The sequence below is a fragment of the Sinohyriopsis cumingii genome, chromosome 6 (genome assembly GCF_028554795.1).
Source record: "Sinohyriopsis cumingii isolate HCF-2022 chromosome 6, ASM2855479v2, whole genome shotgun sequence".
Lineage (NCBI taxonomy): Eukaryota > Metazoa > Mollusca > Bivalvia > Unionida > Unionidae > Sinohyriopsis > Sinohyriopsis cumingii.
Window position 1 is genome coordinate 150,000,683 of NC_142966.1, and position 17,017 is coordinate 150,017,699.

General features: G+C 33.7%; 1 protein-coding gene across 3 annotated transcripts in view; it reads right to left on the bottom strand.

Moving 5' to 3' along the window:
- Positions 1-406: 406 nt before the first annotated feature.
- The window catches only part of LOC149798257 (uncharacterized), a 298,006-nt gene continuing 281,395 nt past the window's right edge, over positions 407-17,017 (bottom strand). For all 3 annotated transcript variants that reach the window (XM_089963392.1, XM_089963390.1, XM_089963391.1), the window contains 4 exons: positions 15,590-15,688; positions 11,954-12,073; positions 9,521-9,618; positions 407-8,606 (listed from right to left, as the gene is read on the bottom strand). In XM_089963392.1, the coding sequence (XP_089819518.1) occupies positions 7,517-8,606; positions 9,521-9,618; positions 11,954-12,073; positions 15,590-15,688 (1,407 nt within the window). In that variant the 3' untranslated portion in view covers positions 407-7,516. The remainder of the gene's footprint in view (positions 8,607-9,520; positions 9,619-11,953; positions 12,074-15,589; positions 15,689-17,017) is intronic.

The window sequence follows — 17,017 nt, forward strand, 5'->3', positions numbered from 1 at the left end:
AGAGCTGAGCTAGCCATATGCAACTAGTATTGTAAATCTTGTGTGTAATGGTTACCATTCAGACTAGACAAAACTGGCATTCATGGACAATGTGGCCTTAATATGAAAGTCATGTAAACAAGCAACTTTTTTAGATGAAAGCAGGAAAGAAAAGTAAGGATGAGCAAGTGAAAGCTGTAGCACTAAATATGATTCTGACTAAACAATTCGTATTTTGTCTTCTGGTGGAGGAAACTGCACCAAAATAATAAAATTCTTACATCTTTTAACTTGTAAGAGATATTCAGTTGGAAAATACAGAGAAATAGATTGTGTATATGAAACATCACACCTCTTTAATGTCATGTGATGTTCCTTTTGGGGCAGCATATGATGGGTTGTAAATAAAGAAAAAAAAAAAGGAAACTTTTTGATGCTATTCATTTATTTCAATAATCCTCAATGTTTGCTGCCTGAGACAAGAGATCCTGAAAAACAAAAACCTTCAGCAAAAACACCATTATGACAATTAAATGTAAACATAGCAATTCAGTTGTGTTTCTCACAAATCTTTCTCCTAATCTTTATAAAAAAAACGAGCAATTAAAGTATCAATATGGAGTCAGAGGGAAGATAAATCTAATTAGTAAAGTACTACAGTTGCAGATGAAACAATAGAGGGAACATGTTTTGCACCCACTCCAACACAACCATAGCACCAATCCCAAAACAACCTAACTTAAAATATCACAATATGACAAATTTAATGAACCAGTATAATGAATTCAATCCATGTCCCCAGTATTAATTTAAATCTGTACATCAATAATCATAAAATTTTGGTGCCAGTGAGTTCATGTGAAAGCAGTATATTCAAATATCTGCTACATAAAACATTTGTCTATAACTGCTTATACATTTCCAAACAATTTTATTTGACTGGACATAGGTCATCCTGGCAGAATTCACAAAAGGTATTTGTAAATAAATTTTGTGATACACAATACTGACCATTCAACACATTAACCCTGGTGACCAGTTCACGTGGCAGGAAGTAGTAGCCTACTGCCGAGCTCTTTAGTGTCAAGGTCAAGTAAGATACACTAAAGTGGGTGGTATTATAGAAAGGTAGACAGATGTAGCTCTACAATGATACCAAATAATCTGGATGTTCTAGTTGCAGTACAAAATACAGAGGGAAAAACCTCATATTTTGGACCCAATTTTTGTCCACCCAAAATTCACCTGTGGTTGGAATCTGATTTTGCATCCTGATTTTAGACTTTTTGGTCTCATATCTAAGGCAGATAAGATGGGCATTTGGAATAAAGAGTGGTCTTAATACGAAAATGATGCAAAAAAAAAAAAAAAAAAAAGAGAGAGAACTCCAACTTTTGCCCTTCTGCTCATGCATGAGTGAAATAGTCAAAGTAAAACGATGTTTCTAACACAACTAGGCATTAGGTTATTGGAAAATCACCTGGAAGTTGATGTATTAGGATGTATTCAGAAATAGCTTTCTAAATGTGTTTCCTACTCGAAATTTTTGTGAAAACGACAAAAACCTCCAGGGGTTAATGTGTTAAGAAACTAGACTTGGTGCTGTATTTAAAACATTTTTTTTATTGACATGTTCTATCTATAGTTGGTTTCTTAATGCACCAAATATAATAGCAGACCATGTACTGCAAAATGGTGTTATACTCCCAATTATCAAACAGCTTTTGTACTGATATTAACTTCAATGAATAATGACACATGAACAACACTGTCTTGGTAATCTGATTACCTTCTTTGTTCTCACTTTCCTATACAATGAAACACTCACTGACAGTACATTGATAAAAGCATGCACTTTAAAAGCTGGCTACTTATTGTTTTACCTACAACCTAAGTACTATTTAAAAAAATTGGGATTATTCATTAGTTGAGAAATAATAATACAAAGACTGGTCACTGAAATTAGATGACCACCAGGACTCAGAGTAATAAACTTAAATTTGAGCTTAAAAATTGTAAGTTACATACCCGGAGTACAATCTATGCTTGATCTGTAAGTCTTGTCCAACTGCAAACTGCACTGCTGTCACATAATGTGCCTACAGATCTAGGTCTATACAGTTTTCTAAAAGTAATTGGTAGTAAAAAACAACACAAACCCTCATCTAATATGCAATGGCAGATCAGGGTCTATGTTGTTTGCAGTTGGACCCGACTTACAGGTGAGTATAAAGGGTAAAATCTCTACAGGACTGATATCTTAAATACAAGCCGAGGAGTCCAAGTTGATAAAGTTTTACGAGTCTAACTTCATTCTAATCAAAGTTATAGAATATTGTTGTGGGACTCAGATTTTCAGTACTGTCTTCAAAGTCTCTGAGTATACAAAACCTGAATTTTTTCAGGTAACATTTTAATATTTGTCAACAAAATGATTAGAGTTACTGTACAAGAATTCTTACCTAAAAGGGAATTTTGGTATCATCTGCATTTACAAGCAGGACTCTCATCCTTGTAGATCAGGTAAAAATTTTCAGGCATACAGTATTTTAACATAGTTTCAGTTTAACCGATTTGCTGATGCAGAAGTAATGACTTTCAAATATTTGAATGCTTAATGACGACACAAAATAACCAGCCTTCATTGTTGCTTGATAACTCTCTGCTTCATGCTGGTGAGACCAAGAATCCAAGGTATAGGATGGATAATTGTATTCACATTACACTGACTACAATATATTGTATCACACCAATTACAATATTGCATATCAGTCTTGTTGAAGGACATCTATAAATGATTTCATGAATGCAGAAACAGGTATAAGTTTGTTTGAACTTGTGAAAATTGAAAATAACTATATAATGATATTCAAGACGAACAATATCGTTTTAAATGTAAACAAAGATTTGTGAGAACCACAACAGGTGAATGGTGTAAAACATACTGTACAGGTTCTGAGAATCTTTTCATTGATACAAATGACAGACAGCAACATAAACAAATAGAATTTAAGAGTATGGTATATATCTTGAAATACAGAGTGACGTCGTCATGATCATTAGATGTGCGTTGAAAAGATATTTACCTAAAAGTGTGGACATTTACTTCCTAATTTATGAATGACAGATTCCGATCTTTTAATGCCCATTGTTTCCATCAAAATATCTGAAAATGTCAAATTTTTCTTTCATAAAATATTAAACGAAATAGTATATCTGTTATTTTGATATCATCTTGAAGTATCACCATCAATTTAATAACAAACTGGTTATTAAGTTTTTTTTCCTTCATGCCAAATACTTAATGCAGGTCAAAGTAACCTAATTTATGCCACATTTTGTACAAAGAAAATTTGAAAAAAAATGATTATCTATATACTGAAAAATTACTCATGTTTAGTTTACCAGAAATATAAAACAAAAGTTGATATAATCTGCCTAACATTCAACAGAAACAAGCATAGATTAAATTAATACAGAAAATCCTTGTACGATTTGGACCAGTATAGTTTGCTATTTAAGCTAATGTAATTAATGTATAAAAATAACCTCACTTAATGAACAACTAAACAGCACAATTAAACATTTAAATTTCTTAAATATTATGAACTGTATTTACAAAAGTGCACAATGTAATGAACAACCATAAAACTAATTACAAAAAATGATCTCCTTCCATGCACAATCTCTTTCCATTCACTAATGAGAAGTGTCCATTGTAGAATTACCATATAAGTCAAAGGTAAGGACAGGTAGGACATAATGTAATACCTGTAATTACATTTAATGTTACAGCATGTGATCTATGTTTTGAAAGACTATCCTCCACATGACCCAATATTAATGAAGCAAGCTTTATTAGAACAACCCTCCATCAACAATACATACAAGATGACTTAACATTAAATCAGATTAAAATCTTCAATACTGACACCATGCAAAAGTTTAGTGTAAATCTGATCTTGTTTCATCGAATTCCCTAATAAATTTGACACTGTTTGAATATATTAAGTATCCTTTCTCAACATATAGCATGGATATTTCTGTTCATGCCTCAAATAAACAAATAAATGGAAGATTCTTGTCCAAAAGAACCATAAAGAATAATTACAACATGAATGATAACTATCAATACAAAACTGAATTAAGACTAAAATCATCACATAATTACAGTAATCCACAAGCTGTAGTACAATCTCTAATTGACTTTGAAATCTAATTACATGTCACACTGTACAAATTTACACTTTACATCATAATTATGACGATAGATGAATTCACGAGTTAACAATAAATGTACCAATTGAGGTATATGGACTGAACTCTCAAAATTTGATATATCACATATATTCTTGTATAATATGAATTTAATTGAGAAAAATAAAAAGGAAAAAAAAAAAAAAAAAAAGAATTAAGCCAGCATGCCTTAAATTTATGCCTAAATTTATGGAATCTATAGAACTTACTGACTACTATGATGACTTCAGCTGAAATCCTAGTATTACATTACAGACAACTATGATGACAACAACTGAAATCCTAATATTAAAATTAAGAGCATATACAGGTTTGAGTAGAAATAAAATCATTTATACAAACATTTTCTGCACTCCCCTCCCCCTCAATCTTTGAGTATTGGGTAGGTATAAGCAGCAGTTGTTTCCCCCACCCGACCCCACCAGCTACAAGGTATTAAAAAATTTTTAAAGTCAACTCTGGCAATTATACAAAAACTGTTTTTCACAATCTTAGGGGGGAAAAAAGAACAGCTATACCAATCTTAACGTTCATTCAAGGGACTGCAAACAAGCAATACATTTTTAACAGGTGGCCTATGATGTTTTGGATTTTATGGTATCAAAAGTATAACTAAATGACAAGATTTGGTCCCATACAAAAGATTTATGCCTATGATAAGCATTTATTATCAATGTCTAAGAGCCATGTTTTAACCAAATTAGTCCGCAAGTTATGGAATCAAATTAGATAAAAGTTTTCTCATAATTGCTTGTTCTTACTCTGACAGTGAAAAATTAGAAATTACTGTTTAGTAATTGAGGAATCCCCAAACTACATCCACCTACAGCCAGTTGTCAGTCAATAAGCTGTTTATTTGGCATTCTACAAAAACCACAGACCTTGCTAAATGTGAAATGTTGAATTACACCCTAGGCAATGATCTTGATAGGCTGTGCTACAACATGTTTGATTGATGGCAGACAACCAGAGCAGTTGTGCTAAATAACAAATACATTCATGTCATCACTCAAGTACTTATTTTCATCTGATTTTATAAAAGATTTTCACAACCAACTAAAAATGACATCCTAAAAATGAAAAAAATTTGAGAGCATATCATTGAAAGTAATATGCTAATAAGTGGGTGTCCTATACAAGTTTTGGGACAATGTCAATTTTGTATGACAAGAAGTGTAATCTTAAATTTGTTTATAGTGAGCTTGGAGATGCAGAATCGGCCCAATGGTGGCAAACATTTTGCCCTTGGATGCATCTCACAAGGGCATTCCAACTAAGGTCTTGGTTTTTTTAAACTGTGGTTTATATCAAAAAGTAAACTTTATATTTTGATGATTTTAACCTTTTTTGTCTTCATCTTTGTTTTGCATGCTTTTTTGGGTGATACCTAATGTTCTTGGCACAATATAGCTATGATTGTGCTGATGTGCCGGAAAACACTATACATAATATCACGACTTTACTTTATGAACTAAACATCATTCTTTAATGGCTTTTTGATATATTTATACATGAAAGTGTAACTTCTGAGTAAAAATTCTGTACAACAATTTCTGTTCATATCTGTGAAACTAGAAAAAGATTCAATCAAATAATTGGCAGTAATAAGACTGAATGAAATTGATTAAACTTGTTATTTTTAAGAAAACATTTACTACATTTGTAAGTGACACATCTATGGAATTAAATGTATTACAGAGATCAAATGAATGTCAATAACTGATCAAAATATTTGGAATTCCCTTCAAGAAAACGTCATTTAATAACATCTAAAGAAAAATATGGAAATGCCGTTTCTGTTGGGAAGAATAGTCATGCATAACTGAAATTTGCAAGGACAAATAATAAATATATTCACATAAAACCTTATACTAATGTTTTTTAATACAGTTTATAGAACATAGGTAGATACTGAGTGTACTTAACAATGATTTAACACAGGACTTAACAGACCCTTTTCATAATTTCATTACTAGAGGCCATATTGGATTGCAGCTTATTGATATTACCCTATACACTCACTTATAAGTCAACTGAAAACAACAGACTGATATGCTCTAGCATGATGCACGGGCAGATCAGGGTCAATGTCGTTTGTTCTACTGATTACTGTTAGAATAGATCTTGATCTACCAGTGCATTATGCAATGGCAACTCTAGGTTTGTGCTGTCTGGAATAGAATAGATTTATAAACGATTATAGGTGGTACCATAGGTTACGTAGTAAGATGTGAACAAAATTTTCTTGAATTTCAACAAAATATTATAAAACATATCCCTAAAGAACTGAAAACAAGCTTCTGTCAGTGTCTACATAAACAATTTGTGTGTATTTTGTTTTGGCATTAATTGTCGAAAATTTGCAAATTAATGTCAAGATTATGGGACCAGTGACACAACTTTGGTAAATTTATTGCCATGGAACCATAAGGACTTATTTACTCAGACTTGATGCATGCAAGTCTAGAATACAATATGCTGACTGTATAAAATTTTAACCTTGGTCACATTTTTTGACCAATGTAATGGCTTAGGAGTAGACTTAAATTTTAAGTCATGGAACAGGTGTCTTAAGCCTGGAATTCAATTTTTAGCCTGCTGTTTCACTTTAGTTAATTATATTCATATTTACATAAGACAAATTCCTTATCAGAAAAGTATTAGCTTTGTTAAACTGTGAATAGGACTTGCTATTGTATAATAAATCCCTTTAAATGAATTTGGAATTAAATTTAAATACAAATATATAGCATTGGATTAGTTTCTTACAACCCATTCAACTTCATCTCGTCACACAATACATCATTATACTGACTTATAAGCACCACAACAATTCACGTTTAGACTGCAATTAATTTCGCATAAAGCCAATGGTGCAAATTACTTTCAATTGTTAATAATGCATAACCATGAAGCCCCAAGGCTGAAGAAAACCAATGAAACTGGACATATTTAAGACACAAAAAATTGCATACATTTCAACTGTTTCGGTTAACATTATTTTCTCAAATTTCCTCTCATTATAATGCCACATTTTTCTGAATGAGTTCAGCAATAAGCAAGGCCAACAAGACCAATGGTTGAAAACTTTTTCCCTTTACAACCCACTCCCCAAATGTAACTTTTGGCTCTACGTATATTATCATGACCCTGATCCCTGATAAATAATAGTGGCAGGGTTCTGTTAATGATGCATTCAGTGAAAAAATGCATCCAACTTCTTACACCAACTATATGAATAAGGAACTGTCCAGTTAGAAGTCCCTTTGATCTATTAGCATTAAACAGCCGATTCCCTCACTCCTTTAGCCACCAAGCTGGCAGCAGTTCTTCTCTGTCTATTTTCTTCACTTTCTGATGTCCGTTTAGGCAATAATGATGCATGAATCTGGGGTGGTCGAAGTTTGCTTGGTGCTTGTTCAATATGCATCTGTGCTGAGGCCTTTTCTGTAGAACTGTCAGCATTTTGTATGACAAAGGTTTGTTTTGAAATTTCTTGAGTAGGATTGCTTATATCTTTTTTTACTTCAGAATTTGTCTGAATTGATGATGAAGATGGGTTTTGTGATAATGGCACTTGGTTAAGTAATTCCCTTCTTAGAACTGATGAATCAGGAATGATGTTTTGTGAAGTAACATTTTCCATACGATCAACATCACTTCCATTTATCTGTTCAGCACTTTTCCTAAAATCTGTTGACTGTTCTTCAGCCTTTAATCTGGATGATAAGACAGATGCCAATTTCTTTTCTGAAGGATGAGATTTTGTATCCCCAACTTGTAGATCTTCATCTGTGACAAGTTCACTTCTTGACTGCACAAGATTATCAACATTGTCTTGGGATCTGGTGAGATTTTCTTGAGATTTCGTACTCGTTTCCCTATTTTGTTGTTCAAAAACCTCAGACTCATGCCAGGATTGTGACAGTCTCTCAGGGCTTACACCTACTGAAACCCTATCTGTTTGTGAAGGCGACCATGATCTGGTGAGTGGGCTCTCTCGTGTCAATGGGCTTGCAGATCGAGCACCTTTCTCAGACACCAAAACTGTTGCAGAACGACGCTTTAATTTACGATCATATTCGTCACCAACTGAATGAGTTGCTCGATGCTGAACAGGACTTTTAGCTGGGGAACGAGAAGCCTCACTTTTAGTGGGAGAACGCAATCTTCTAGTGACCTCTGGTGATCTAGCATCTCCATTGGCAGATTCTTCCAACTTTTTCAAATACAAATTTTCATCTGAACCAAGCTCAGGACTTTGTGACATTTTCCACATAAGTTCCTCATAGTCCATGGAAAGTCTTTTCTTTGCTCTTGATTCTTTGTCGTATTTTCTCATAAGATTTTGGCACTTTTCATGTAATTGCCTAAAAAGTAAAGTAAAAGGTGAAAGCATGCCAGAATAATATGCCTTTAGGAATGTCTCATTAAATTTGTCAACATCTACAGTATTTCTTAATTTCTCAATGAGATTTTTCTATCGCTTTGTTTAACCACCTCTGGCATAATGCAATATATTAGTTACTTAGTTACAATGATTCACAATGAATGCTGAAACCATATATCATGGTACTTTCTGAGAGCTCTTCCACACTATTACAAGTAGGATTCATTGCATTTATGATTGGAGATTATAATGGCGCCTTATCCAGTATACATGACTGAGAAACCAACTCTGATAAAAATGAGCAAGTGCATGAAAACTGTCAAGTGTCATCTGTCTTACCACGGCATATAAATAGGTATAAAAAAGCCAGCACAACTAATTTGCACACCCATACAGCTTTGAGCACTATTAAATCTGGCAAACTACCATGTCCAGTGTCATTTGATCTACTCAAGTGTTGTATTTCTTCAGAAAAATGTGAGGAGTTTGAGCAAAGTTCAAGGAGCTTTTCAACAAATTCAAAGATTTGTTAAGCATATAGCAAATCTTCTGAAATTTTCCTATAATTTAAAGATTTCATAGGTTGTACAAACCATCTAAATTTGAACTGTGCTTACTTTTTCAAGGTCTGTCTTAAGGTTAACAATTCTTGTGTTTTGGAATGTTGTACAAGGTCTGAACCATGTAAATCTATACTGAACTGTACTTACTTTTCATGGTCTCTCTTAAGGTTAAAAATTCTTGTGTTTTGAAAGGTTGTACAAGGACTGAACCATGTAAATCTATACTGTACTGTACTTACTTTTCATGGTCTCTCTTAAGGTTAACAATTCTTGTGTTTTGAAAGTTTGTACAAGGATTGAACCATGTAAATCTATACTGTACTGTACTTACTTTTCATGGTCTGTCTTGAGGTTCACAATGGCCTGAAGATTTTCTACTTTCTGCTGAAGGGATATAATCTTCTCCTTGGCTGCTGGTAATTCTTCAAGCTGTAAAGTAGTACATCACATACAATAAATTATATTTAACAAATGACCTATGAAAAGATATTAATAGTAAAATTTTGTACAGGCTTATATTGGTTGGTGTAATTGTTGGGTTTTTTATGGCACATCAACACATGAAAGTCTCTATGGTGCCAAGGTAGATGGAGAAAAGTGCTTTGCTTCGAGACCAGAGTTCCTGCAGACTTAACAAAACAAATTCTATGACTTTTTCAAAACTTTTCCAGGGCCATTTCATAAAATTCAAGGGCCACAATATCTTGAAATGAAACTGTTTGATTGTAAATGGGCTGTGTTCGAAAAAAGGTTTTTGAATCAGTGCTTGATGCTCTATGAAATCAGCAGTACCAATTTTTTTAACTCCATTGTCAGAAATTCCATGACTTTTCCAAAACTTTGCAAGGTTTCGAGAAATTCTATGACTTTTCAAAGACTCTGAAATTTATTTTTTAAATTCTGCAACTTTTCCAGGATTCCAGGACCCATGGGAACCCTGATAGACGCACCAAAGTAGCCAAGCTGGACTGATTTTTGACAGGATTTAAAACTGTAAAAATTAACCACCAAGATGCTATGTCTCTCTCCCAAATATATATAGCTCAGCATGAGTTTTTGTTCAGGACAAGTAGTGATAACAAGATTTTTTTTTAAAGATGGAATTTTTTGTGTGGCTTTACTGGATTTCAGATTGGCACCATCTTCATATAGGACCAAGTAGACATCATAAAAAGTCTTTTGGTGGAAACGCCGTGTTGACATGACCATTTTATTCCACAAGTGACTGAGAAATGGGAAGAATGTTATCTGTTGGTGACCTTACTGCACAGGGTTTCTTAAAAATGGTTCATCTGACCTACATATGAATAATGAATGTGACACGCTGTCATTGCTGGTGCAGTAAATAACGGATTTATGTACATGAATAGTCTGAAGAAAAAAGCAATTTAAAAAAAAAACTGAATGAAGCAACAATTACCAGTAAACTGCATGAGATGCAAATCTCCACCCTCTCCATGTTCACACACACACATACACACTATACTCATACTGCCCTAAATTATTCACTTGTTATACAATATGGGTGGATATGAAATAAAGAATCAGTTTACTTTCCCTTCAAGAGCAATAATTAAAGTTTAGCATCCTAGTTATCTGTTATGACTCTCATCTATCCTTCCTTTATAATCCTCTGATCAGCAAAATTAAATCACAAATTATGACTGATATACGTGATAATCTGGGATCTGATCCCTCCTTGTAATTCCAAGAGAAATTTGTGTGAGTGTGTGTGTTGGATTTTTAGCTCTAACAATTTTTCAGTCATATCGCTACGATGTCTGCAGTGTGACAGTTTATAGTGATGTCTAGCACTGGGGCATAATGCCGCAGACATGTAGCATGATGTCTCACCCAGTCACATTATCCTGACACCAGGCCAACCAGTCCTAACACTAACCTCGAACAGAAATTTAACATCTTGTCCAAGTATCAATAAATGATGGTCTACTATAAACTTATCTCTTTCATTTGTAAAATTAGCAAATGATGTACTCCAGTGCATCACACAGCACATTATCTGATCAACAGCAAGAAAATGGTGTGTGATTTGCACAATATAGCCACTAATAATCCTTTTAAACAAATGATGGGTCCAGAAAGACAGGACACTGTAAATTTAAAGATTATGCAACTGGGAAACTCCATAAACTTGTACAACCAATCACTATTGTGGCAAGTATAGTATGAAATTGCTATGATCCTGCTCTATGGTGTAGGAATAGAGGGAGGCAGAGAAGCAGGGTAATAAAAGTAAGACCTTCCTCAAGGTCTGTGTTTAACAGAGATTGAACTATTTAAAAAAAACACCTAATCAGAAACTTTTTCTGAGAACTGAAACTCTAAATGTGTCCACAGTTGTCAAAAACATGTCCATATAACATTGATACTCCACAAATATAATACAATTGAAGCGTAAAGGTCAAAGGAAAAAGGGCCATAACTCCCAATAAATTCTGTAGGATAATGTTCAAACCTGGAACATGATATGCTATCTTTTAATTTAAAACAACAATTCTGGTTTTGATTCATTAAGTACTTCAAAGGTTATAAAGTTAAACTAAACAAAATGGAAGGAAATAAGTGGGTTTTTTCCTGACATTTTATGCTCAAGAATGTCAGTCATGATTTCATGTCTCTAGCATTACCAAAGCAGAATGGGAAGGGAAGTAACACTTCAATGTATTTCAGTTCTGCACCAACCAATTCTTTTAATGTGGTTTTCTGAATTGATCCCCCACAACACTGTTTGTAAATTACACACCTGTTTCTCCAGTGCCATGTTCTGTTTGCGCAATTTCTGAATTTCATCATTCCGCATTTCTATCACCAGCTTCAAACCCTCGATTTCTTTTGGCAAGTTTCTGTATGGTGCAATGGCAGCCTGAAAATGACATACACTGTTATTATCAGTTGTGTCAAAAAAATAAAAATATTCTGGTGTTCATCTGTGTCTCTTTCTGATAATAAATGTTAAACAAAGAGTTCATACTATAAATATGATGAGTACTCCCTCACTATAACAGTGTTCATGGGATATGAGTACTCCCTCACTGTAAGCGTTCAATGGTATATGACATGTGCTCCCACACTATAACATTGTTTATGGAATATAAGTATTACATCATTATAATACTGCTCATGGGATATGAGTACTCCCTCAATTTAACACCGTTTATAGGACATGTTGAGTACTGTCTCACTATAACACTGTTAATGCATGCAATAACAGGGGACTGCCTTAGCGTTCCCTATATTGAGGCATCTTATACATAATATTACATGTACTACTTAATGAGACAATGGGATCCATTACCATACCTACCATATAAAAGGGAATTTTATACAGAGGTGCCTTACAGTGAGAGTGCACTGTATAACTGAAAATAATAGGCTGCATTATACGCTGAGGAAATAAAGCAGCTGCTGTGATTGATATATATATATATATATATATATATATATATATATATATATATATATATATATATATATATATATATATATATATATATATATATATGTGTGTGTGTGTGTGTGTGTGTGTGTGTGTGTGTGTGTGTGTGTGTGTGAGCAAAATACTAAACGTGAAATTATGCAACAGGTTTTATAAACTTCTTAGCATGCACACATTAAAATATAGCATGATGCAATAAATTAATTTTATTTTGTAACCTGCTCTGAGAAATCAAACATTTTAACTTCAGAGTACATTTTGATGACTCGGATGACACTTTTTGCCTTTAACAGCTTTCCATAAATAACATAAACGTTGATAGAAGGCCTGCCAGCTTTACTGCTACAACACAACCACTACTGAATTTTCTATTATTATTCACTATTAAAGGTATCGCACTGAAGGACAAAGATCATCCAACTATTTCAAGGAAATACCTGTCTCTGAAATTTAACAAAAATCTTTACCTTGTATGACATCGTAAATTAATATTACATGAATATAATACTGCAAAAGACAACTCAATGTATGATGTGCCACTGTCAACTGCTGCAATTCCAATACATTCATGGGAATGCTCACCTGGATGGATACACTATAATCAGTAATGTTCACCTGGATGGATACACTATAATCAGTAATACTCACCTGGATGGATATACTATAATCAGTAATACTCACCTGGATGGATACACTATAATCAGTAATGTTCACCTGGATGGATACACTATAATCAGTAATACTCACCTGGATGGATACACTATAATCAGTAATGTTCACCTAGATGGATACACTATAATCAGTAATGTTCACCTGGATGGATACACTATAATCAGTAATGTTCACCTGGATGGATATACTATAATCAGTAATACTCACCAGGATGGATACACTATAATCAGTAATACTCACCTGGATGGATATACTATAATCAGTAATACTCACCTGGATGGATATACTATAATCAATAATGTTCACCTGGATGGAGATTGCTGTCCTCCTTTTTGCACTGACTGTGTGAAAACTTCCAGTATGTACAGTGATCCCACTCCATAAAAGTTTACCTTTTTATAGGCAAGTTTTCCTTATACTGGGGTACAGTTTATGTGAGATTATTTCATAGTTGATATACAGTAGTCCCCCTCTTGAACGGTCCCCCTGACCAGCGGCCACCCGCTCCTTACGGCCAGAATCCGTTGGCACCGACAAGTTTTGTGTTCAAAAGTACCCCTCGTGAAAGGCCACCCGGCTAACGCGACCAGCATATTAGTGCAAAATTATAAAATTTACCCCTCAAAAGCGTCCGCACTTTATATGAATATGTATCCAGAACCAGTATTTTATTCATAATGTGTGTTAAGTAATCCGATTTCTGTTTCCCGACGTCAGGTTTTCGTTACTGAAAGAAGTGTTGAATAAAATACATTTACCACCAAGGTTAATATTATATCATTTACGCCTCACGAGAAGCCAAATTTATTCCATAAAAACCGAGAAAGACTCAAATTTTAATCCATACAAAAGGGTACATACATGTAATCCAATTAGCCTTACTGCTGTGTTATCATAAGATGTCCGGTTTAGTCACTGATAATTGTTAAGATTACAATTATCGAACAGTAGTAACAGCTGAGAAGTGGCAGTATCGATGTACAATACCCAAGTCAGCAGGAAAATGGTTTAATAGCCTTTATGGCTTCCCTTAGTAAGATTTTGAGCTTGTTCACTTTGGTAATCAGTGGCTATTACTACTGACAATAACTGTCAAAATTACGAATCCTAGCGGCTGCGAGGTCAAATCTGCGTGATGTTAATGGTACATATCGAAGCCGTTTTGGCTTCTCTCAGTTTCAAGAAATGTATAAAAAACAATAGGGTACCAGACTGCAACTAACGAATCACATGACAAGATCACTTCCTTCAAAAACACACGGCAATTTGTTTAGATGCATACAAAATTGTTTCATCAGTATTGTAGTTGGCAACATGAATAACTTACTGCAAAAAGATCAACATGTCATCGAGGAAAATAAAAACTCTCGGTTTAGAGGAGAACGTGAAAGTAATTAAACTGACGTGGGGGGGGGGGTCGTCGAGGATCCTTGCACAAAACTAATGTCGGGAAGACTGAGATAAACAATATCGTGAAAGATAATGAAACAATTCTGCAGAAGTGGAAAGGTGAAATGGACGGAGAAAGGAAGATTGTTTGAGCCAGGAGACGTTTGTATCCTGATTTGAAAGACAAGAAAAAGCAAAAAGTTTGTCAGTTGAATTGGGATATGACTACTTTACCGCAAGTAATGGATGGTTGCACAGATTTCAAGTGCGACACAATATCAAGTGTTCTGTCATTAGCGGCAAATCAGCTGATATTAATAATGAAGTTGTCGAAGATTGGAACAAAAGACTAAACGATATGTGCAGGGGATATGAAAGCAAGGATATTTTTAATGTGATGAGACTGGTTTGTTTTTTAGACTGTTACCAACAAAGTGACAGATGATGTGAACTGTAACATAATTATAAAGACAGTTTTAAAACTATATCAATGGTTATTCATAGCATTCTTTTGAAATGCTTTACATTTATTTCACATCATGCATGTGATTTTTTAATTGAAATATTAAATATTTAAAATTAAATGTACTTGTGACTTTTTTCATATGTATTTACTATTCACATTTGTCATCCCCCTCTAGAAAGGCCACCCGCATTATAAGGCCACTTCCCTGCTGCATTAGGGGTGGCCTTATAAGAAGGGGACTACTGGTATTCGTGCAATAAAATTATAATGGGCTATAATTAGCTAAGAGCTAAAATTTATGTAAAATTAATGAAAAACAATTTCAAGACCAAAATGTACCCATTGTAACGGGATTCAAAAATGTCTCTTTTTATCATGGATGTGCCGGATATTGATGAACCACTGAACATAATCACCTGAACTTTAACGTCCGAGTCTTTCTGCAGAGCATCCTCACAATTTGTGGCATGGTTCCTTAGTTGTTCACACTCTTCTTTTAGAGTCTGTACCTTTTCCTGTTCAGTACAAAGCAAAATAAATTTCTTGTTCAAATTCTTTTTTTGTCATATATATATTATAGTGCCAAAAGCACTTGTACTTGTCATTGTACATATAACAGTGCCATCAACTTTTACTTGTCTTTATACATATAACAGTGCCATCAACTTTTACTTGTCATTGTACATATAATAGTGTCATCAACTTTTACTTGTCTTTATACATATAACAGTGCCATCAACTTTTACTTGTCTTTATACATATAACAGTGCCACCAACTTTTACTTGTCTTTATACATATAACAGTGCCATCAACTTTTACTTGTCTTTATACATATAACAGTGCCATCAACTTTTACTTGTCTTTATACATATAACAGTGCCATTAACTTTTACTTGTCTTTATACATATAACAGTGCCACCAACTTTTACTTGTCTTTATACATATAACAGTGCCACCAACTTTTACTTGTCTTTATACATATAACAGTGCCATCAACTTTTACTTGTCTTTATACATATAACAGTGCCATCAACTTTTACTTGTCTTTATACATATAACAGTGCCATCAACTTTTACTTGTCTTTATACATATAACAGTGCCATCAACTTTTACTTGTCTTTATACATATAACAGTGCCATCAACTTTTACTTGTCTTTATACATATAACAGTGCCATCAACTTTTACTTGTCTTTATACATATAACAGTGCCATCAACTTTTACTCGTCTTTATACATATAACAGTGCCATCAACTTTTACTCGTCTTTATACATATAACAGTGCCACCAACTTTTACTTGTCTTTATACATATAACAGTGCCATCAACTTTTACTTGTCTTTATACATATAACAGTGCCATCAACTTTTACTTGTCTTTATACATATAACAGTGCCACCAACTTTTACTTGTCTTTATACATATAACAGTGCCATCAACTTTTACTTGTCTTTATACATATAACAGTGCCATCAACTTTTACTTGTCTTTATACATATAACAGTGCCATTAACTTTTACTTGTCTTTATACATATAACAGTGCCATCAACTTTTACTTGTCTTTATACATATAACAGTGCCACCAACTTTTACTTGTCTTTATACATATAACAGTGCCATCAACTTTTACTTGTCTTTATACATATAACAGTGCCATTAACTTTTACTTGTCTTTATACATATAACAGTGCCACCAACTTTTACTTGTCTTTATACATATAACAGTGCCATTAACTTTTACTTGTCTTTATACATATAACAGTGCCATTAACATTTACTTGTCTTTATACATATAACAGTGCCATCAACTTTTACTTGTCTTTATACATATAACAGTGCC